General features: G+C 34.1%; 1 protein-coding gene across 1 annotated transcript in view; it reads right to left on the bottom strand.

Annotated features, from left to right (window-relative positions):
- Nucleotides 1–23497, bottom strand: part of Nell2 (neural EGFL like 2) — a 384451-nt gene that overhangs the window by 161565 nt on the left and 199389 nt on the right. The window contains exon 13 of the mRNA XM_027934141.3: nt 1937–2062. Within this exon, the coding sequence (XP_027789942.2) occupies nt 1937–2062 (126 nt within the window). The remainder of the gene's footprint in view (nt 1–1936; nt 2063–23497) is intronic.

Genomic DNA, 23497 nt, shown 5'->3' with positions numbered 1-23497 from the left:
AAATCAATCTCAATTTTTATCAGAGAAATTAAGTCTAACTTTGGTCTTATAGGTGCTCTTAAAAGGAATAGCCTAGGTACCTTCAGGTACAAGGTAAAACCCCCATCTGAGAAGTCGCATCTTTAAGTCTTTGGTACAGACAGGCTTTAACAATGCGTGGGAGGATGGGAGCGGGGCACTCACCTTACATAAAGAAGAATTTTGACAATGCTCACCTGACTCTGGAATAAAACAAAATGTACACATATTCCCAAGGAAACCTAACTTTGGGGTATAGAAATGAAAATTTAAGAGCAAGGAAACTCTCCTCTTTAAGGGGAAGCATAGAAATAATGATGCTAGTTGGAAATGCTAGTGCCTCATTAAGGAAAAACATTCCCTATCATTGGCCAGATTTTGAAATTCTCGGCTCTGGCTCCTTAGGCATAAAACTACAGCCTGAATAACTTTTCTTAAAATTATTTCAGCTTTCCTCTGCATTCCTACCAAAGAATACTTCATTTATGTCATTAGAAACCTTGGAATCCTATGGGTAAATTCACCCTAAGTGGTCAAAAATAGCAATTTTTGGAATTTTATTTGGAAGGGGGATGTGATGAGAGAGGCAAAATCCAAAGTTCAAAATTCTCTGTCATGTACTAAAGCTAAACTGTTGAATTTACTATAATTGGATTTACATTCAACAGACAGATTCAGAATAGAAATGAACCTCTTAAAAATATTCTGCCCTGGAGAAATACTCTCCATTTAACACAAGGCCAAATTATGTGATACATCTTCTTACTTAAAATCTTGAACAATCTCTTAAGAGTACAAGAAAAGCTAAAAGGATCACTAGGAAGTATAAATATATACAAGGCTTTTTAAGTCTCTAATGCCAAAAAATCAGCAGACTTCTTAGAAATGCACATTCTTATTTTTAACAAGCACATTTTGAAATATCACTTTCTAAGATACACAACAGTTTTATCTTAGTTTCTTGTTAACCATTAAATTGGAATTCAGGCTTATCAATATTATCAATATTACAGTAGACTGTGCATTATATCCTCCATTATTCTGACAGTTTTTAAAATTTATTTTTATGTTGAAAACCATCTCTTCAGTCCTTTTTCAAGACAGTATGCCACTCATTATGATTAAATTTTGTCCAAAGAAATAATGCAAAATTGCTTGAATAATTTCAAAATCTCTAGGATGAACTGGCTCAAAAGTCGGAATTTATGAATTGATTTGCATCATCATATTAAATATCTTTTCTACCTATAAGATATCTTTGCGTTTGCCTCATAGATTGGTAAGTCAGTTCTCATTATTTTTATTTCTAAAAATAATGGAGTGGCATTTCAATGAAACAAAAATAAGGAAAACTTATTCAATGAAATACGCAACTGCACTTCTCCAAAGTTTAAAGAATGTCTTCTATACCCTCATTTTCTAGAAATCTAAGCATCTATTTCTGAAAAACATTACAATCCTCTATTCAGAAATCTAAAGGATGGAGAGGAGTTCAATGGTAGAACACTTGCCTTTCATGTACAACACTCTGAGTTGAAAAACTCAGAACAGAAAGAAAACAAATACACCCCCCCCAAAAAAAAACTGTCATACAAAGGAAGTATCACATAAGTGTTGTTTCTCAGATTAGTCTTAGTAATTCACATAAAATTTGAACATAAATACTATTCATGTATAAATTTAGTACAATATTGATTTGGTTCTTTAGTTTGTCTGTCTAATAAGAAATATTAAACTTATCTAGAGCAAGCATGTATTCCTATCTTTCAAATAGATTCATAATTAACTACTAAATCAAGAAGATATGATTTTGCTTAGTATTTATGGCATACTTACCCAAAACTCAGAGTCAAAAGAATCTTTTAAAAATAAACTGAAGACACAGAAATATTCTATTTCCTAGATAGCTACCATTTACCTGTACAAGAATAATCATCAATTCTGATATATCCAGTTTTGCAGATGCACATGAAAGAACCCGGGGTGTTGACACACATAGTATTCTCACGGCAGTAGTGGCGCCCTTCAGCACACTCATCAATGTCTGTGAATAAAAAGTAGGACAGAGTCAACAGTGGCTAATATTCTAGGATTTCTCTAAGATTTTCTTAGAGAAGGTGGGGAGAGAAAAATAGCTAATAATTGCACAGCATTTTATAAAAGCATTCTAAATATCTTCTTTAATGAAAGTATTGGATATTCAAATGACAGAAACTGTATGAGTTCTTTCTGACAGTTCCTGCCGCAGTTTCAAATAGGTCGGTCTATTTCAACTTGCATCATTCTAAATATCTTTTATAAATTTTCAGTGTAATTATCTACTTGTGTTTGATAAAATGAATCAGAAAGTATAGATTGGGGTGCCTTGGAATTTTCAATCATTGAGCCTACCATATATTATTTTTGATTCACTGGTTATTCTGTACACTTGGGGACACCATGAAAGAGGCAAATAAAACATTCACACTGTATACCAGAACTTGAATGAATTCACTTAAAGATATGAAGCCAATAACATGTAGTTTATTCAGAGATAGAGATTTATAACTACATTACTGAGTTTCTGAACAGAGATGAAATTATAATATACAGATGTGATATAGATGAGAAATTATAAAATAGATAAATAAGATAGCATATCATATTAATAATAATTCACACGTCAAGTTTTGAGTATAAAAACTTATAGATTCTAAGTTATAATAGGTATAGTACTAATTAAAGAATGTGAGTTTTGACAATAAACTGTCTTAATTTTAGAGCACTTTGCTACACGGAACATAAAGCAGTTGCTGATATTTTTTCATCATATAATATTATTTATTAAGGGTTTTAATTAATTGACCAATGTAATTCCTCTCTAGGAAGCTACTTTCTCAAATCTTTGTGATGAATCCAGTAGATAGAATTAACCTCATTTGTACATCAAAAAATTGAACAACTATGGGGAAAACTACCACTATAGGGGCCATATTATTCATATAACCCCCACTATATTCCCAGCCTTGAGAGCACTAAAAGAAATAATTGACACAATGGCAGAAACCTATATATTAGACTACAGCAGTCTTTAGAGTCATCTTAGCTAACTACTTATTTCATAAATGGAAAAACTGAGGCCTAGAGAAACTCAATTTTTCCATTCCAACTTTATATCCTATGTCCTTTGTTTCTTCTTTCTTGGTGTTTTGCCCACACTGTGCGTTTCACCATTCTCTAGCTATGCTATTTCATACCTTTCATATATACTTTTGCATATGCTAATCTCTGTGCTCTTCCCTCCCTGACACCACTCCAGGAGATCTTGTCCACCACTGAATTCACCTTTTTATCTACTTCAACATCCCTCCTGTGAAAATATCACTAGTGAATTACAATGCTCCCTCTGCAGATCCTCTTTGGGACTTTGTATTTCTATTTTAGATGCATAAATTATATTTTATCAATTTTTAAGGACTCTTTTCCCCCAGTGAATCACATATTCTTCAAGGGTAGGATTTATTGACAAGTATTTTTTTCTTAACTTTGGTTATCTAGTTCATTCATCTGGGATGCTTTTTAAAAACATTAGCTTGTTTTTCCTACATTTTTAATTTGTGCTTTATAGTCCAATGTATTGATGGGATTGTTGTTACATATTGATACATACATACAATATAAGAAAATAATTTGGACAATATCACTCCCCAGCATTTTCCTGCTCCTTCCCTGCCTCCCAGTCCTTGGTCCATTTTCTCTACTAATCTCCCTTTGATTTTTAGGAGATTCAGCCTCACCTTTCTTTTCTTTTTTCCTCTCTAGCTTCTACATATGAGAGAAAACATAGAACCCTTAACCATCTGAGTTCTTTTTTGTTAATATGATGATTAATGATGATTAATGTGATGATCTCTAGTTTCATCCATTTTCCTGCAAATGCCATAATTTCACTTTTTTATGGCTGAATAAAGCTGCATTGTGTATATATACCATGTTCTCTTTATCAATTCATCCAATAATGAACATTAATTTAGGCTGGTTCCACAGTTTGGCTACTGTGAATCATGCTGCTATAAACATGCTTATGTGTGTAAGTAAGATGACTTTAATTCTCCAGGGTAAATGTTGAAAAGTGGTGTAGGTGAGTCATATGGTAGCTCCATTCCTAGTCTTTTGAGGAGCCTCCATACTGATTTACATAGCAGATGTACTAATTTACAGTCCCACCATACTTTTTCTCCTCTTCCTCTCTGGCATTTATTATTATTTGTGTTCTTGGTGATAGCCATTCTTATTGGTGTAACTTGAAATCTCAGTTGTAGTTTTGATTTACATTTCCCTAATTTTTTGTCCATTTGTATTTCTTTTTTTTAAGGAAGTGTCTGTTTAGTTCATTTGCCCATTTATTAATTTGGTTATTTGATTTTTTGGTGTAAAATTTTTTGAGCTCTTTATATATTCTAGATATTAATCATGTGTCAGAAGATGCTTTTTAAAAACATTGGTTCTTAAGTAGAAAATTTTTTTAAAATTTATATGTAATCATAAAAATCCCTGGATAGCCAAAACCATCTTGAGCAAAAAGAACAATGCAGGAGGTATTATAAGATCTGAGGTCAAAACATATAACAAAGCTACACATCTAGAACAACCTAATTGTCAACAATACTGCAAACAACACACTTCAGGAAAAGAATAGGTTCTTTTTTATTTGTTTATATTTTTTAATAAATTATGCCAAGAAAACTGGGTATTTTTTCTCATACAGAAGAGTGAAACTAGACCCATATCTCTCATCAGTTATAAAAAGTAGAAGAAGGAAACTAGACCCATATCTCTCACCAGTTATAAAAAGTAGAAGAAGGAAATTAGACCCATATCTCCTTCCAGTTATAAAAAAGAAATCTAAAATGTATTAAATACTTAAAGGTAAGACCTGAAACCCTAAATCTACGAGAAGAGAAAAAGGGAGAAATGCTTCATAACATTGGAATCAGCAAGATTTTTTTTTTCTATGAAGACCCCAGAAGCATAGGAGACAGAAGCAAAAATAGAAAAGTAAAATTATATCAAACCAGAAATCTTCTGTATGGCAAAGAAAACAATCAACGGAGTGCAGGAACAATCTACATAGAGAGAACGTATTTTCAAACTATTCAACCAACAAGGGGTTGATATCCAAAATATATAAGAAACTACAAAAGCTCAATAGCAAAAATCAAACATACAAACAAATTAAAAAAAAAACCAAATAACCCAATTTTAAAATATGCAATGGATCTAAATAAACAATTCCTGAAAGAAGACAGACAAATGGTCAACAGGTAAATGGAAAAAACATGTTCAGCATTACCATAACATATTACCTCACCCCAGTAAGAATGGCTATTATCAAAAAGACTAAAGATAACAAGTGCTGGAAGGATATGGAGAAAAGGGAACTCCTGGGCACTGTTGGTGGAAATGTAAGCAGTAAAGCCATTATAGAAAATGATATGGAGGATTCTCAAAAAATTAAAAACAGAATCAAGAAAATCAAATCAGTAATATTGAAGAGATATCCTCATATTAACTCCCTTGATAACTGAATCATTATTTAGAATGCCCAAGGAAAAAAAATCAATTTAATGTCCATCAGTTGATGAATAAAGAAAATATGGTATTTACGCAAAATTACATATATACAATTCTGCCATATAAAGAAAGAATAAAACCCTATTATGTGCAACAAAGTAAATGAAACTGGCAATCAGTATGTTAAGTGAAATAAGCCAAGCACATGAAGACAAGTACTATCTGATCTCATTCATATGTGGAATCTTAAAAAGCTAATGTCAAAGAAGTTGAGAGTAAAATGGTGGTTATCAGAAGCTGGAAAGAGTGGACGCAGGGAAGTAAGAAAAAGTTCATCAATGGGTGTTGTTAGTCCACTTTGTGGTACTATGACAAAATACATAAGAAAATCAATTTGAAGGAGGAAAGATTTATTTTGGTTCATAGTTTCAAAGGTTACAGTTCATGGCTGAATGGCCTCATCACTATGGGCCTGCGGTGAGACAAAACATTAATGCAGGGAGCATGTGGCAGAACATGTCAGGGCAGCTGGAAAACAGAAAGAGCAAGCTAGGAATGGGTATAAAATATACCTTCAAAGGCATGCCACCAGCAACCTACCCTACTTCTTCCAAATAAGTCCTACTTCCTATGGTTTCCACCACCTCCCAATAGGGCCACCAGCTGGAGAATAACACATAAGTCTTTAGGGGACATTTCAAATCCAAACTGAAACAAGTACTGTTACAGTTAGATAGGAGCAGGAAGTTCTGCTGTACTATTGCACAGTAGTAGATTTACTTCAGATAACAAATGTTCAGTACAATTCAAAAAGCTATAAGACGCCAGAAGTAGCGCACACCTGTAATCCCAGCAGCTTAGGAGGCTGAAGTAGGAGGATCACAAGTTCAAAGCCAGCTTCTGCAAGTTAACAAGGTCCTAAAGCAACTCAGTGAGACTCTGTACCTAAGGGGCAGGGGATGTGGCTCACTGGTTAAGCACCACTAGGTTAAATCCCTAGTACCAAAAAAGAAAAAAAAAAAAAAGAAAGAAAGAAAAAGAAAAAGAAATCCATAAGAAAAGATTTTAGAACTTTTCACCTTAAAATATGATAAATGTCTATTCTGATTTAAACAGCATGCATATATCAAAACATTATTTGTTACCCATTAATATGTATAATGTTTATGTTTTTATGTATTATTTATTTATTTGGGTACCAGGAATTGAACAAAGGGCCATATCCCCCCCTTTTTTTGAATTTTGAGGCAAAAGGCAGGGTCTCATTAAGTTGCTTAGGGTTTTGCTAAATAACTGAGGCTGGCCTTGAACCCAAGTCTCTGAGAATATAGGAGTGCACCACTACAACCAGCCAAGTTAATTAATTATTTTAAAAAGCTGGTTCTTGAGGCAAAAATCCAACCCTCAACTCCTAATTCTGATTTGACTGTCTGTGATGGAACACAAGAAATGTGTTGTTTTTTTGTTTCTTTGTTTTTAAATCTTCATGAGTCTAATTCATTTTTCTGTTATGAGCCAGGTAATAAATATTTTAGTATTTGGGCGTGAGCTTGGAAGTGTTCCAATAAAACTTTATTTACCAAAATGTGTAGTGAACAACACTTGGCTCATAGGCCACAATTTGATGCCCCTTGATCTAATGCACAACTGCATTTAAGAAGCATTGGGTACATCACTCATTTCTGTATCAGTAATAACTAGTAGGGTATCTAGGGCATTATGAGGCTACAGAATGAGTGAATAAATTCTTCAAGGCTAGTTTATGAAGACTTAAGAATGGGTCTCAGATTTTCTCATTTTTAAATAATACTCATCTCATGGTGCCATACTACTGCTAAATGTTCGCACTTCTCTTCGAGAAAAGTAACACATTTAATGATACCCTAAAAATCAAACAACAAGCACTCTGGAAAAAAATATGATAAAGATTCATTTGCTGGGTTTTAATATCATAATGGGAATCACAAGGGATTTTTAATGTACTCAGCTCAATTAATGGTGACTTGAACCCAGCCCCTCTGAAGAGGGTTCTGTAGAGAGGTGAAAGTTATTGAAAATCCATTGCAGAAGTCCCCTGGGTTTAAGAGTGTGAACTAGGAAGGCGGCCATCAAAGAAGTCTACCTGCACAAAGACAGAAGAACTTAACTTTGGGAAAGAAAGAGCTATGAATAAGAAACATACTCAGTGAAAATTTCTTGGTTATCAGAGGGAGGAAATGTTCTGGGCACACCACAGCATCTCTACAAATAGCAGTTCTTGGTGACAGTCCATAATTCCAGGGAGCAATAGCAAAGCAGCTTCAGAGGCCAGCTGAAGCAAGCATTAATTATAGCCTTCTTCACACACAAAACAATATTCTAGAGAAGAAGCCTATTCCCAAAGGAATAATTATCAAACCTGGCAAATCAAACTTAAAATTATATGTGAAACACCCCATATCCTTTCCAAGAATATTTATGGGTTGGGAACTTTGGTGGTACTAAAGTCCTACAGGAGGAAGTGGGGTAAAGATACTATGAATTAGTATTACTTTTCTTAATGTGACCCCTTCATAGTCACAGTTGTTGGATAATTTGGTCTTCTAAATATCATCTCTTCTATTGTTCATTGTTGGGTCTACATTCCATAGAAATGGAAGACACTAATCTATACAATATGCTTTTGAAGATGCTTCCCTTTTAAGAACCATGTGGTCAGAAAAATCTCAATGTAGAGTTATAAATTTCACAAAAAGGAGCCCATTTAATATGAAAACTTTAACGAACTTCAATGATTTACACCTCATAGACATATTGGACTTATTACCAACAGATATAAAGAGGCAGCCTATCACTTGGAATGGTGTTATGAGGGAAAAGAAAATGAAATACCAAAAAGCCAAAAACAACAACAAAAAAATCATCAAACCCTGTAAACCAATTGCCTTGCTTGATTTCTTCCTATCTTCAAAGGAAGAACTCCCCAATGATCTGTAACTACGTACTAAAATTGCAAAGTTACATAAATGTCATTTCCATTTACATGTACAGATACACACAAAAATGTCATGACTAAAAAGTAATCTGGTGGAAAATTATGTTCAAATTTAGTCTTGAAATTATTTTAGTTCCAAGTTATAATTTAAAAATTTAAATGAGTCAAATTCTCACAATTTCACAATTCAATTCAATCCCATATATATTTATTGGATGTTTTCTATGTTAAAAATCACTTCATTGAATTTTTAGTCATATGTTGATGGTTCTATAAGGTAGAACAACAACCATTGGGTGGGTAGTACCAGTTAATGCAGAATATTCAGAGGTGAAATGATCACATCATGAGAACTGTAATCGGTCCATATCAATTTGAATGAATTGATTGGTGGTAACTGTAGGAAAGTGAGGTGTGACTGGAGGAGGTGTGCCACTGGGCCCATGCCCTGGAAGGGCTTATTTTCCCTAAAATAACCCTTCCCCTTGCACTCTCAATTTCTTGAACACCATGAGGTGAGAGATGGTCCTCTACCAAGTCCTCTGCCATGATGTTCTGCCTTGCCCTGGCCCAGAACAATGATGTAGGCCCACCATGGACTAAACCCCTATGAACCATGAGCCAAAGTGAACTTTTTCCTCCTCTGAGTTGTTCTTGTTGGGTAGTTTGGTCACAGAGATGAAAAGCTAATGCAGTAAATTTCTATGAAACAGAAAGAGCCGCACAAAATTGGGCTGCCAAAAGGAAGCTTTTAAAAATAAGCTGAGCATTATGGAGATTCAAGCAAAAGGGTGCATTTCTAGACCGTATGTTCCTTAATGTCCCCTCCAAAACTCAGTATAAATATTCAGGCATAGACTCTGCCTTGGATAGGCTTACAGTCCAAGAAATGAATGATCACATTTACATTATAATCATCTCATTCAGTTAGGTGCTGTCTGTTTTAAGCCAGCATTTCACAAGCTGTGTTCTAGAGAATAACACAGGTAGGAGAAGTTCATGGTTCCTGAAAACAAAGTACTCCAAGGTCAAATAAGTTTAGGATAGCTATCTTACTATGGTTCTCCTTCTATCTTATTATGTGCTCCCTTTGCCTTGTCTAAAAATTCACAAAGTATATCAGCAAATCACAAACTTTCAGATTTCTAGGTGTTTTTTAATATTAATTAATTTATTAGTATATAATGAACATGTGCTATGTTCCAAGTACTACATTAAGCAACAAAGACAAATTCTTGCTGAAGAGAATAATACATAAATGACAATGTTATGGAGTGGTACATACTATTTGATATTTAACACAGATATGCCCAAGGCGTATTGATTAGGGAACAGTGACTCTCTTTTTTAAAAAGCAGTACTTATTTATTCTGAGCACCAATTTTTTCATTTTTATTTACACATTTTTATTGGTTCATGATGATTATACATAATAGTGGGATTTGCTATATTCTCATACATGCATATGATATAACTGTACAATGCCTAATCCCCTATCAATGTAGAACATATTTAAGAATTTATATTTGGTAAATAATATATTTATATAAATACAATTTACATTTGTTAAATATTATAATAATTTTAAAATAAAATATTTGCATTAAATATTAAAATAATTTATATTTACATTTGGTAAATATATTTACAGGAATACAACATGAGGTCCTATGCTAAGTGTCAGAAATCAAAAATTGATTGGTCAGTCAATCAATCCTATAAGAACTGATATTCAGAGGAAGGCTGATGACTATGAGTGAATACCACCATGGAAATTTCACCAGTGGGACTGGGCTTGAGGTGGATTTTGAAGAAGAGGTAGGCTTAAAGTGAAAGACTTGCACAATATTGGAGGGGCTGCCAGAGAAGAATTTCCTTCCTGTCTATGGTGTTCAAAAAAGAACTAGATATTGTAAATATTCAAGTCTAGGAAAGGCAGCAGACATAGCAAAAAAAAAAAAAAGAAAAGAAAAAAGAAATGTTGAGGAACAAGGTACAATCTATAAAACTTATGTAGGAAAATAATGGAAATACAGTTATGGTATAGAAGACATAATGTGGATATACTTAAATATTCAACAACTCTAAGGAAGGAACTTTCTTTGCAATGATATGAAAACATTAAAGCATTTGGGAGGGTGGTATTGACAAATACATCATACAGAAATTGGTAACATGGAACAACTAGAGAGTTGGTTAAGAGAGGTTCTACCATGGTGAGAAGCCATTTCATGAATAAAAGTCTGAGTTTACTTTAAACCTAAAGTAACTTTCCCATATTTCATATTAGTATCTGAAAATATCTTATTATGTGTTGATATATCAGCTATTTACTCCCTTGGAATATAAGATTCAGGAGGGTATAGTTCCTGTCCAGAAAAAACAACTGGCCCTGGCTAAATGTTTGTTAAATGAATCAATGAATCTTTTCATGGATTCTACTCTGAAAGAACGAAGGAAAAAGAATCATTCATACTTCTCTGGCCTGAAGCTCATCTTGGCCATGATCCCACAATCTTCCTAATATACTGCCTAGACAGTTACCTAGACTTGGACTTTGTATACAAACAGCAAACAAGCCATCTGGGTGAAACAGTCTTGTTATGTGGAGGAACACTGCAGTGTGGAGGATGGGGGGTGGATAAAGATTCTGGTTCTGTTTCTACTATAAGTCTAACAGATATTTCAACTCTCTGGATGTTAATTTTATCATCAAAAGACACTTTTCAAGTCAGTTCCAGCCCTCAAACTCCCTAATTCTAACAAAGAGAACATGATCTAAATAGTTGCTGATTTATCATTCTTCAGAATTTTGTGAAATACACAGCATATTCCACCAAACTAAAAAAGCAGAAATAAACTGAGTTTCTTATATTAGAACAATAACTCTTGCCCCAGGGGACTTCAAGTTGGTCTATTTTAAAAATAGGAATTTACAAATTCCCTTTTATCCTACCTGAAAGTTGAGGCTGACTCTGTAATTATTCTGAATTATAGATTTTTAGATCTGAGAGGAACATTAAAAATTATCTAACCTAATCCAAATAATTTACAAATGAAGAGACAGAGGCACAGATAAGCCAGAGAGAAATTAAAGAGGTGGCAGGGATCAGAGCACACAGCTTTTGTGAGCCACATTAAAGAATTTGGACTTTATCCTATGTGAAATGGGAGAGGTTTTTAAGAGCAGATTAATTGCATAGCATCTGTGTTTTTGGAAGAGCCCTCTAGCACAAGCTTAAGCAGTTAATGAGCGGCAGTTGTAACAAGAACAACATTTCCAGACCCTAAGTCCAAAATTAATGTTCCTTTGGCCTATGGACTCAACTACAGACTCAACTCCGAGGCATGGTTTACTAAGACACAATGTCCCCTCTTTTGTGTACTTCTGCCACACCAATGAGCTACCCCCACCTTGTATTTTGGAGGTCACTAATGCTATTTTTTAAAAAGCATAGTATATTTCTTAGGATACGGTATTTATATCAATTTTACCCTATAAAAGGATTATACTAGCACGCTAATGAACACTAATGTCTTTTTGTTTAGCCAATAAAAACCTGAAGTCATGAAGCTCAAAGGCAAGGACTACACATATTGAAGAATAATACAGATCAGTATGGGTTACTGCTAAAAGTCTTGGCTCACCAGCTGTGAAATACTGACTGGGCAAATTTGGCAACGAGATCAATAACTTAATTCACAAACAGGGAAATAAACTAAGTTCTGAGAAACGGATTCTGGAAAGAGATTTGAGAGTAACATTTGGAAAGATTAGAGTATTTTTAAAATTATAAAATTTGCAATTATAAGTAGGATACCCAGTGAAAATCAATAAAGAATAAATTAGAATGCCATTTACAAATAAGCTAACATTGAAAGGAATTGCCAGCAATCATATTTTAAAGTCAGTAAATCAATGAGTTTGCTTACTACAGATTAACTTTTAGGTATTAAAAATTATATTCACCTGAATGGATAATTGAAATGTATAGCTGAAACATGGTTTCCTTTTCCATCTCAAAATAATGGTCACAAATTTGCTTCATTAATTTTTCATACTAATTCAGAAGAATGAAAGCTATAGTATTATATTACCTTTCTTACTCCTCTTACTAGAATATATTGAATATATTAATCTTAACTTTGGAACTCCTGACTCCCGAATTACAAAGAGGAAAAAAAAAAAAGGTTGAGACAATCGGTAGGAAAATTTGAGACAGGGTTAATCATAAAATAACACTGATGGAGAAAGATGAGAGAACTTGAAATAGAAGAACTGAAAAGAAGAAATGTGTGCGTTGTTTATTCTTATAATATTTTTCTGAATTCCTATTATGTCAAAGTACTACCTTAGATATCAGCAGCATGGTCTTGAATATGACAAATTCAGTATGTGACCCTGCTATATCTTACTTGGTCTTTCTGACAAAAGAGACAAATAATAATAAAAACGGTAATGAGAATTTGATTAAGGATAACAAAGTACTAAAAAGAAGAAGAGTTATCTAGGTAGGATAGTAAAGAAGAGAACATTTCAAACAGGGGGACTATTTGCTAATGCTGAAAATTGAGAGGATTTGCTAAATTTGAAAAAGAATAAAATATTAAATGTGGCTAATGAAGTAAGAAGGAGCTACTTTGTGTGGAGGTCTTTCAAACTATGTGGGCATCTGACATGATCTTTCAACCACTTATGATTCATTGAAGTTTCACTAATTGATTTTTTTGTATATAATATCATTTTAACATGATATAAAATTTAAAAGATCTAATAGACTGTACAATGAAAGTAAATCTGATTTTCACTTAGTTCTCACACTTTCAATCCCCAAGACAAACACTGTTATCAATTTCTTGTGCAACCTTCCAGATCAGATACAGCATGTGTCTTTATAAGCACATGCATAGTGATGTGTGTGTGTGTGTGTGTGTGTGTGTGCGCGCATGCACGCGCATGCTTTTCCTCTGAAAAAGCACAGGAGGGGGATAATGCCACAGTCTGGCTGGGCACAAATGCCGCAGTCTGGCTGGGCACACAATCACGAGCCACCACACCGCTTGTAGATTCAAACAGCAACTCTTTATTCCCGAATTCACACCAGCCGTCTACAATCACGTTCTGGGGAAATCCAAGTTCTCTGCCCAAATCCACCTCCACTGGGCTTCTATCTCCAAAATATACTGTCTGAATCCCGTGAGAACTCAAGGGGAACTCAGGCAGCAGGATACGCCCTATTCCCAGCAGGAATAATTTTAAACCTTAAACCTGGAACCTAAACCGGGAACGCCCTAATCCGCCTTGGTCCTTGAGCAAGGTCACCTACATTCAATATCACTGCAACATGGGGTACGCTGGCAAGGAAATTGTCATACCTACTTGGCTAATGGCTCCCAGCAGGATAAGATCACATTAATTGCTAAGCTTTTTACCTGCAGGGTAGAAAATGGATTAGAGATGAGTAAAGTGGAAGCCAGGAAGAAGTTCACTTAGTTTCAGTCCTGGTGTCTTTCACAGTATAAATGGAGGCAGTGTGGCAGATTAAAAACAATACATGGAATATAAAATGCATGCATTCTGGAGGTGACTGGATGCTTGGAGATTAGGGAGAGGATCTCTCAAGGATAATATTCTCCTTTTTCACCTGGAAAACTGAGGGGCTCTGTGCTGGATGGAACTGGAGGAATGTATCTGGATTACAGAAAAGTATGTTTCCAATAGGATGAATTTTAAGGGGTTTATGACATATTCAAGTGGAAACACTTAAGAGCCTGTAAGACATGGGTCTAGAGCTCACTCAAGAGACAGAACCACACTGGTGATCAAGAATTGGGAGTCATAAACAAAGAGAAGGTAATTAAACCCATGGTGTTATATAGCATCACTTATGGAGAGGGCAAAAAGTGAGGGAAAAAATTAAAATAAAGCCCTGGGGAAGCTGATCTTTTAAGGAGCAAATAAAAAAAAGAGACTGAGAAATATTGCTTAGAGAGATAACAGCAAAACTATGAGTGCTAGAGAAAGATGAATTCCAAACTAATGGTCAACCATCACCTTTTGAAAACAATTTCTATATTTGGTGAAATCCCTATCTCCCTAAGATAAAAGTCTCAGCTCAAATTTTTTGTATCTTTAGAGGCTGGCATATGGGAAGACTATGACCTAGGATTGCTAACTAGGGGCATTTAGCAGCAATTTAATTGAGAAGAGAACTTTATGACTAAGCAAGTCTGTGATATCTTCTAGCAAGAATGGTGGAGAAGACATTCACCGCTTAGAGAGGTAGCAGCAGATTCTGCAGTCCATCCCTGATGTCATCAGAGAGCCGCCCAAAATACCTACGTGAAATTTCAGTGTTGACACAAAGAGGCAGATGAGATAGGTGTTGTCCTTGCTGAATATCATCTAAAGTTCTCCTTCTACTTACATTGTAAGCTGCCTAACCTTCTGCAATATATTCCTATTATATTTAAACTATCAGACTGGACTAGATCCTTTGCAACTCAGAACTCAGATCCATATAGTACAGTATCATCAAGAAAAGGTAAGTAAATATTTGAAGGAGGGAGTAATCAATACAATTAATTGCTGCTTAGAGGTCCAAAAGGTACAGACTGAAAGATATCTGGACTAACAATATAGAAGTTATCAAGGAAGCTGCTGAGAGTACTTCAAAAGAGATATGAGATGAAAAATATAGCTGAAGCAGGTGGAGTGTCTGATACAAGAAATTGAGACAGAATAGATCATGACTTTACAAATTTTAGCTAAAAAGGGGAGAAGGAGCAATATGAAAAAGAAATGTTGTGGACTAATTGAGAAATGAAGCATATTTAAATGCTGATGGGAAGAAGAAAACAGAAGTTGAACACTAAATTTTAAATGGATAATGGATAGAGCAAGTTTCCTCTGGAAGAGATGAGGTTTAGTACTCAGATGAGCCAATCACTCGTGGCAGTGGGGGTTTCTACTCCACACATACAGGTAAATCATGTGGACTTATGAAATGATAGCAGGAGACTGAGCAAGTTATTATCATTTCTGTTTTGTTGGTAAAGAAGTTATCTGCTGAATGAAAGAGAACAGGTAGAGTCAAAGGTTCTCTGAGAATGATAAAGTTTTAAAGTAACCTTCATAGGAAATGAGGTGAAACTGAGCTTGGATGTACAATAAAATGAACAAGCTAAGTACAGGGTCCTGCCAAGATAAGACAGTATGTAATACACTTGTGTGGACCACCTCTGACATGTTTATAACATTTTGCTTTCTATAGTGCATGTTAAATATATTATATTTTAACATTCATAATAACCCTATGAACTAGGGAGAACAGATAGTTATGGCAGTCAAGTAATCGTGGTGAAGTTAAGAATTTGTTTTCCCAAATGTCATTTATAAGTAAATGACTGGTAAATTTAGAGTGGAATCAGTCCTGATTACCCACTGTTCCTCCACAATCTGGTCCCTGTCTTTCAGTTTAATCTATTAACACTCTTGGACAAAAACTTCCTCCTATCCCCCCAAAACTCCAAAACACATTTCATTTTTTTCCCTCTGCTTACTCCTTTCTGCCAATGTAAATTGGATTCACATTTCAAGGCCAAGATGAAGGCCAGTTCCTCCACAGTAGCTTCCCTATCCTCTTTATCCATAGGGAGCCCATCTGTCTCTACTTCTGCACTTTTGGTCTGTGCTTATTCAGGGCTGGATAGTAGCTGTCTTGGCTGAATCCAACTTGTTCAAAATTAAGGAACAGACAGACTCATTTGAATGATTGCCTTGTCATGCTGAATTTGAAAATTCATCAAGTTGAATAGCATTCTTTCCAAGAAGGCAGATTATTATTTTTAAATATTAAAAACTAATTTAACAGAAATAAAATTTATTTTGCCAGAAAACAAAGATTTCAGTCATAACAGTATTCAAATTGCTACCCATTCAGAGTTATTAGATTAATCTAAACATTACATCAGTGCTTTCATGAAAAATGTGGAGCTACTCCAATTCCCAATTGCTCGTTTCTACATAAATCACAGATGAAATTGCATTGCTAAATTTGACAATCTTAATTAATGTTTAATGCTGATTAGGAAGTTTTTAAGACCTCACAATTTGCTATACAAAAACATATATGTTCTGTAATTCCAAGACCATTTTTTCACTATCACATTTCTATTTAAGGTATGCACCAACTTAAAAAAAAACTATTTTGGGAGCATTTTCTTTATATTGAAGGAAAATTACTTGGAGAATATTTAAAATGGAATGAAAGCTGGTTTTGAATGTGAACTAAAAATGAATATCTTCTTATGTATTCTTAAAATCCCAGAGATCTATTTTTATATCATACTCAATAAATAAGAGACACAATTCAAACCATAATGTCCTTGCCTCTTCAACAACACTTTGTGTTCATTAAAAGAACATGGATTTCCTCACTGCCCTTGGGTAAAAACACATAGGGCTGTTTTTTGCTATAGAAGTTATTTGCCCACATGAGCAAGGTTCTTATCTAGTACATAACTCAAATCTCCCATTCTTCTTTGTCACATTTCTCTAACTCATACTTGCTCCCCACAAACCACTGGTATCCTTCTCTCTTAAAAATGTGTTCTATTTATATTTATTACATTAATAATGAAACTAACATTTACTCCAATGTTCATTTCATTGACCAGGTCATTTATTTTTTCTTCACAGCATCACGTTTTCATAAAAGGTCTCAAATATTATCTCAGGACCATTGAATCAAAGTTATATTTGTTTTATTTGTGCAATTCTTGCATATTTTTAGTTACACAATTTTTCTTTAATTAATCACACCAATTTTCATCTCCTATCTTCAAACCTTTTTTTTCAGATGACTTAGTGCATATGACAATTTTTCTACATAGTAAAGTTTGTTCTTCTTTTTGAAAACTAATGAACAGGTGAAGAAAGGAAGAATTGTGAAAACAACACTAATACTTGTGTTTCATCTCCAGCAACAAATTGTTAATTAACTTTGACTTGGAGAAAAGATAAAGCTGGTATTTATAATTTAATCTCTATGTATATCTGAACTTAAACTTAATGGAGTTGCAAAAAGAATTTTCCTATCAAATGAATTTTTTAAAAATGTTAATCATTGATGTCTTAGATTTCACTTCAAATGAATTCCTTTCCAGGAAAAGTTTCTCTAATGGAAAAATGATAATGAGCGACTGCCTCATGTAAGACACCTGCAACTGATCTGGTTATAATGAATTGGTTAATTCTACCCAGATGTCTTCTCTTTAATATTAATAAATAACTACATGCATAGGTAATTATCAAGTATTTGAACCTGCTATTCATTTATATAAAGAAACATGGATTCCCATGGTTACATTTAAAGATATAATATAACTGTCAACATGAGAACAAATTCTACATTCTCTGTAGTCAAAAACTGGTTAGAATATTACTTAGATCAGAAAGAAATTTGGCAAGAAGTAGTTTGGTTCTGGAAATAATCCATGGTGACTTTATACTGAAGTACTAAAGATCTTATTAAAATTACCTTCATATGTAAGACAACATCATCACACAAAATCTAAGAATACTGTTGCCTGAAATTTCAAAACACTAATGTTATAATATTTTAGTTCCAAAAAATAAAATTATATTGCATAAGCTGACAGACACACTGGCAGTAATAAATATATGTGAAAACATAAGTATAATAACAAAATTTTACCAAGGATTTATTTTTTCTGGAAAGCATTTTATACACTTAATCTTATTTAATTTTGCTTACCTAACAACCTCATGAGACTAATTCCCCTCATCAACAAATGAAGAGACTAAGTCTTAGAAATGTGAAGTAATCTACACAAGTTCCACAGTTAGTAAAGAGCAGAGTCAAGAATTAAATAAAAGTCTTTGTGCTAGGCCATACTTGTGTTTATTCTGCTATTCAGTTTGACATTGCGTGTTCATAGCAATTTCAACCTTGCTAGAAACAGCACTGGTAGTTCCTGCAGGCCAGGCCAGCCTTGGCCATTGCTTCATCCCACAGTAACCCATGAAAGAATGCAGTTTGGTTTCCCAGCCAGCTGGCGGGTGGTGCAGGCCAAGCTCCTCTGAATCACAGCACCTCGCTCATCCCCATCACACAGTTGTATCCTTGTTTAATAAAGGTTTTATTACCACCCACCATCCTATTTTTCCTATTTGTGTCCTAATCTCTTTTACAACAAAATGTAGGTGCAGGACCCTCATTAGGAGCTCCATTGGAAGAGTTAGTCTTTGGTTTTTCAGAATCTGATGGTAGGTTCCTATGTGTTGTGTTATACTAACGATTTTTAATTGTCTTCTTATTTTTTAATATTATATATTTAAAAGGCAGTATCTTTTGTGCTGTGAATTTGCAGGAGAATGTGCATAATGCATTTTTTTTTTTACTTCTGTTGGTGTGTATTGTATATAGTCTATGTTTTTCTCATGATGAAACAAACTTTTTCTTTATTAAAAAAAATAAAATATCCAAGTCTTCTTGCTCAATATTCTTTTTATAATATCAGGACTGTGCCCATTTGTCAAAAATAAAAACAGATTTTTATTTGATCTGTATGGATACTTTTCCTCACTTGTCTATTAAATTCCAATATTACTTCTGACATATTTTAAAAATATAATTACACATGGTTCTATGTATAAATCTTCAATGTACCTATGCTGCTACTAGAATGACTCTTTATGTACAAGAAATGTGTATAAAATAAGTTATTTCATCTGATTTAATCTTTAGTAATAATACAATTGACCACTAAAGGGTGATTATTATAAATATTTGTTTAACAGAAATAGGTGGTAAATACTTCTATAATACTGTAAAGAAAATCAAAGATAAGCACTGTGGTAAGAACAGTTAACCAGATAAACCTCAAAAGCATACCAGACATTCAATAATGTTATAGGCTCTGTATTCAAATCTCCCTGGTTGCTAATGAATCTGATGATTCCCTTCAACATCTTCCCAGTTACTTCTGACTAAACCCTAGGTGTTCCTATGAGTTCAGGAATAAATCAACACATATAATCACTATAATTACCTTATCCCTGAGCATCCTATGAACTATTTCCATGTCCTCACGGTCTTTTCCAAAACTCGCACATGTTCCTGAATCTCTATTTAGCCCCTTTGACAGAAAATGTCCGCCCTAAAGCTACAAAACCCTGGAGACACCATGCAGAGTCTTTAACCTTCACAGGCATGTGCAGAGCATTCAAAAAATCTTCTACCTAATTTTGTTTTGTTCTTTGAACTGAAAGTCCAAAAGTAATCTAAATTCCTAATAAATGTAAGTTTTCCCTCTTCATCACCCATTTTGTCTCCTCCATTATAGAATATTCAAACTTGACCTAAGGACCAGGCAGCTCTTCCATCATTATATCTAAGCCTTCCTTCATCTTTCTTGACATAAAACCAAAAGCCCTCAAGAAAGTCAAATAATATAAACAGCAGGGAACATATATAAATCCATAATCCTTTTCCTTATATAATTTAAATTAGTGATCATCAACCAGGAGTAGTTTTGCCTTCTAGGGGGAAATCTGGCAATATTTGGTTATCACAACTGGGACTACAGGTGAGCACAGGTGTGTTACTGACACAGAGGTAATGTAAATATCCTACAATGCATACAACAGCCTCCTACAACAAAGAATTACCTGTTCCAAAAAGGCAATAATGCAAGTGTGAGAAACCCTAATTGGAACTAAAACCACTCTGACACACAGGCATATATGGCCACAGGCTGAATAATTCAGCTTTTTAGGCAAGACTGTATTAACTGAAGACTCAAAAATAATGATATTTTAAAATTCATCCTTAGAAGGACATCAATCTAGAACTAACATAGAATAGTCTTTTTCGAAATTTAATGAGGATAAGAGTTGACTAGGAAGCCTGTAAAACTTTTGAAACCCAATCCTGACTAACTTAATAAGGAGAATTAATGTTGGGTCCAGGAATATATATTTTTTCACATTTGTCTTGGTGCATTATAATTGTACATAATGATGAGATTTGTTGTTACATATTCATACATACACACAATATAACAATATAATTTGGCCAATATCACTCTATGGCACGTTCCCCCTCTCCTCCACCTTCTACTTCATGTTTTTTTTTTCCTCTACTGATCTCTCTTTGATTTTCATGAGATCCCCCCACTCCTTTTCCTTTTTTTTCTCTAGCTTCCACATATTAGAGAAAACATACAACCTTTAACTTTCTAAGTTTAGCTTATTTCATTTAACATAATGATCTCTAGTTCCATCCATTTTCCTGCAAATGACAACTCCATCTTTATTTATGGCTGAATAAAACTCCATTTGGTATACATACAACATTTACTTTATCCATTCATCCACTGATGGACACCTAGGCTGGTTTCATAATTTGGCTATTGTGAATTGTGCTGCTATAAAACATGAATATGCATATGTCACTATGATAACTTGAATTCTTTTTTTTAGAGAGAGAAATTTTTAATATTTATTTTTTAGTTTTCAGTGGACACAACATCTTTATTTTATTTTTATGTGGTGCTGAGGATCAAACCCAGAGCCCCGCGCATGTCAGGCGAACATACTACCACTTGAGCCACATCCCCAGCCCAATGACTTTAATTCTTTAGGATAAAAACCAAGAAGTGGTATAGTGGGGTCATGTGGCAGTTCCATGCCTAGTCTTCTGAGGAACTTCCATACTGATTTCCATAGCAGTTTCACTGATTTACAATCCCACCACTAATGTAAAAGTGTTCCCTTTTTCTCCATATCGTCCCCAGCATTTATTATTATTTTGATGACTGCCAAGGAATATGCATTTTTTTTTATTATTAGTTGTTCAAAACATTACATAGCTATTGACATATCATATTTCATACATTTGATTCAAGTGGGTTATGAACTCCCATTTTTACCCCGTATACAGATTGCAGAATCACATCGGTTACACATCCACATTTTTACATACTGCCATAATAGTGTCTGTTGTATTCTGTTGCCTTTCCTATCCTCTACCATCCCCCCTCCCCTCCCCAAGCTTCTCATCCTGTTTCATCATCACTTTATGTCTCCTCTACTATATAACTTTCAAATTAGACTCAAGGAGCAGGCAGCCCTTATATGATCATAACTAAGTCTTCCTTCACCCTATTGTATTACAAAGAAATGCCATTTGAACTATCCTCAAAAAAACAATATTAGGAAACCAAACTGTATACTAATGGAAATAAACTGAGAATGTGAACCAAAAAATCCTCTTCTTTTGCGCATATTGATGAAAAGTGTTAGTGTTCAAATTATTAGAATGATATATTAATAAACTCTATGCCTTAAATCAACACTTTTCAAAATTTTGTATGCATGAGAATGCAGGTCCTTATTCAGTAGGTCTGAGATAAAGTATAGGATTCTGCATTTCTAACAAGTTGCCAGGTATTGGATCACATTGCTGGCCCTGGGACCATACAGTGAGAAGGTTAAAAAAGGAAGAAAAGAAGATAAAACATAAATTAAAATAAAAACTGCCAAAAAGTATAAAAACAGAGCTGTTTATTTTAATAAAGCATAAACCATCAATCACAATTTTCATTTCAATTTGAACCAGCCAAATGGGCATAGACTTTACATTATCTCAACTAAAGAGTTAGCTCCATGGCAGTATGGACTTAGTAGGGTTTTCTCGTGGCTATATGGTTAGCACCCATTAAATATATGCCTGGCATAGAATGTGTGTTCAAAAAACAAACAAAAACCCCCAAACCAATACTGTGAATAAATGAATGCCGAACAATGTCCGATGATAGAAGTCAATCATAAATTAAATTTCTAAGTACCTATAAATCAACCACAGAGAGAACAATGTGTTTATTTAACATACAGATTTATGACTAAATGATGATGAAAGTTGTTATTTGTCCTCTATGCAGCATCCAAAGTAATCATGAACTCCATTACATGTGAATAAGAGTATTTTAGAGTAAGAGACCTTCTTGGGTGAGGAGCATATCAGCTGACCATGAAAGTCACACAACCATGGTGTGTTGTTTAAAAAGGATAGTATAAGGGTGGCACTGATTATTTCTCCAACTTTTTTTCCATGAGAAACCATGCCTAAGAAGAAACTCAGAAAAGTTTCATCTTTATTGGCTTTGATTTTAAAATGTAAAAGTCTTCCTTTCAAGAGGATACTCTTGTTTTGAATTTAAAAAAAAAAAAACCTTTTGATTTGAACATCTTACTGGTATTTACATTTACAAATGAATAGAAAGTTCTTTTGAGTCAGAGAAAATTGAAGATAACTACAGTGAATGATAAAGAAGCTGAGAAGAATTGCTAAGGTTCAAATTCAGATGTGTCAGTTGGTAGGAATTTTCAGAACTACTGCACAAAATTTAATTAGAGAAGGAATGAGTTTCATTTAAAAAATTAACTATTTTTAGCATTGAAAACATGTTCCTTGAGGCCTAAAAGTACTTCAATATTTCCATATAATATATAAATCCTGAAAACTATTTTTTGTGGCAATTTTTGGAGAGATAGATGATGCCATTAAAAGGCCAATTCACATATTTGGAAACATCAGATATGCATTTCCTTCTATCTTTTTCTTAATTTAAAATTATAGAAGTTTAAAATTGTAACTGTGATGGTTAATTTTTGTGTGACAATTTGACTGGGCCTTGAATGACCAGACATTTGGTCCAAAATTATTCTGGTATGTCTGTCAGAGTGTGTTTGGATGAGAGTAACATTTCAATCTGTAGTCTGAGTAGACATAATCACTCTCCTTGATGCAGATGGGCCTCAGCCAATCAACTGAACAGAATGGAACCAATTCAGAAAATGGGAAATTTGCTTGACTTAGGGCACCAAACCTTTCTAGCCCTCAGAACCACTGGTTCTCAGGTCTT

Source organism: Marmota flaviventris, chromosome 3, assembly GCF_047511675.1.
Source record: "Marmota flaviventris isolate mMarFla1 chromosome 3, mMarFla1.hap1, whole genome shotgun sequence".
In the NCBI taxonomy this organism is placed as follows: Eukaryota; Metazoa; Chordata; class Mammalia; order Rodentia; family Sciuridae; genus Marmota; species Marmota flaviventris.
The sequence above is the reverse complement of the archived record's forward strand: the minus strand, read 5'-3'. Positions and strand labels throughout refer to the sequence as shown.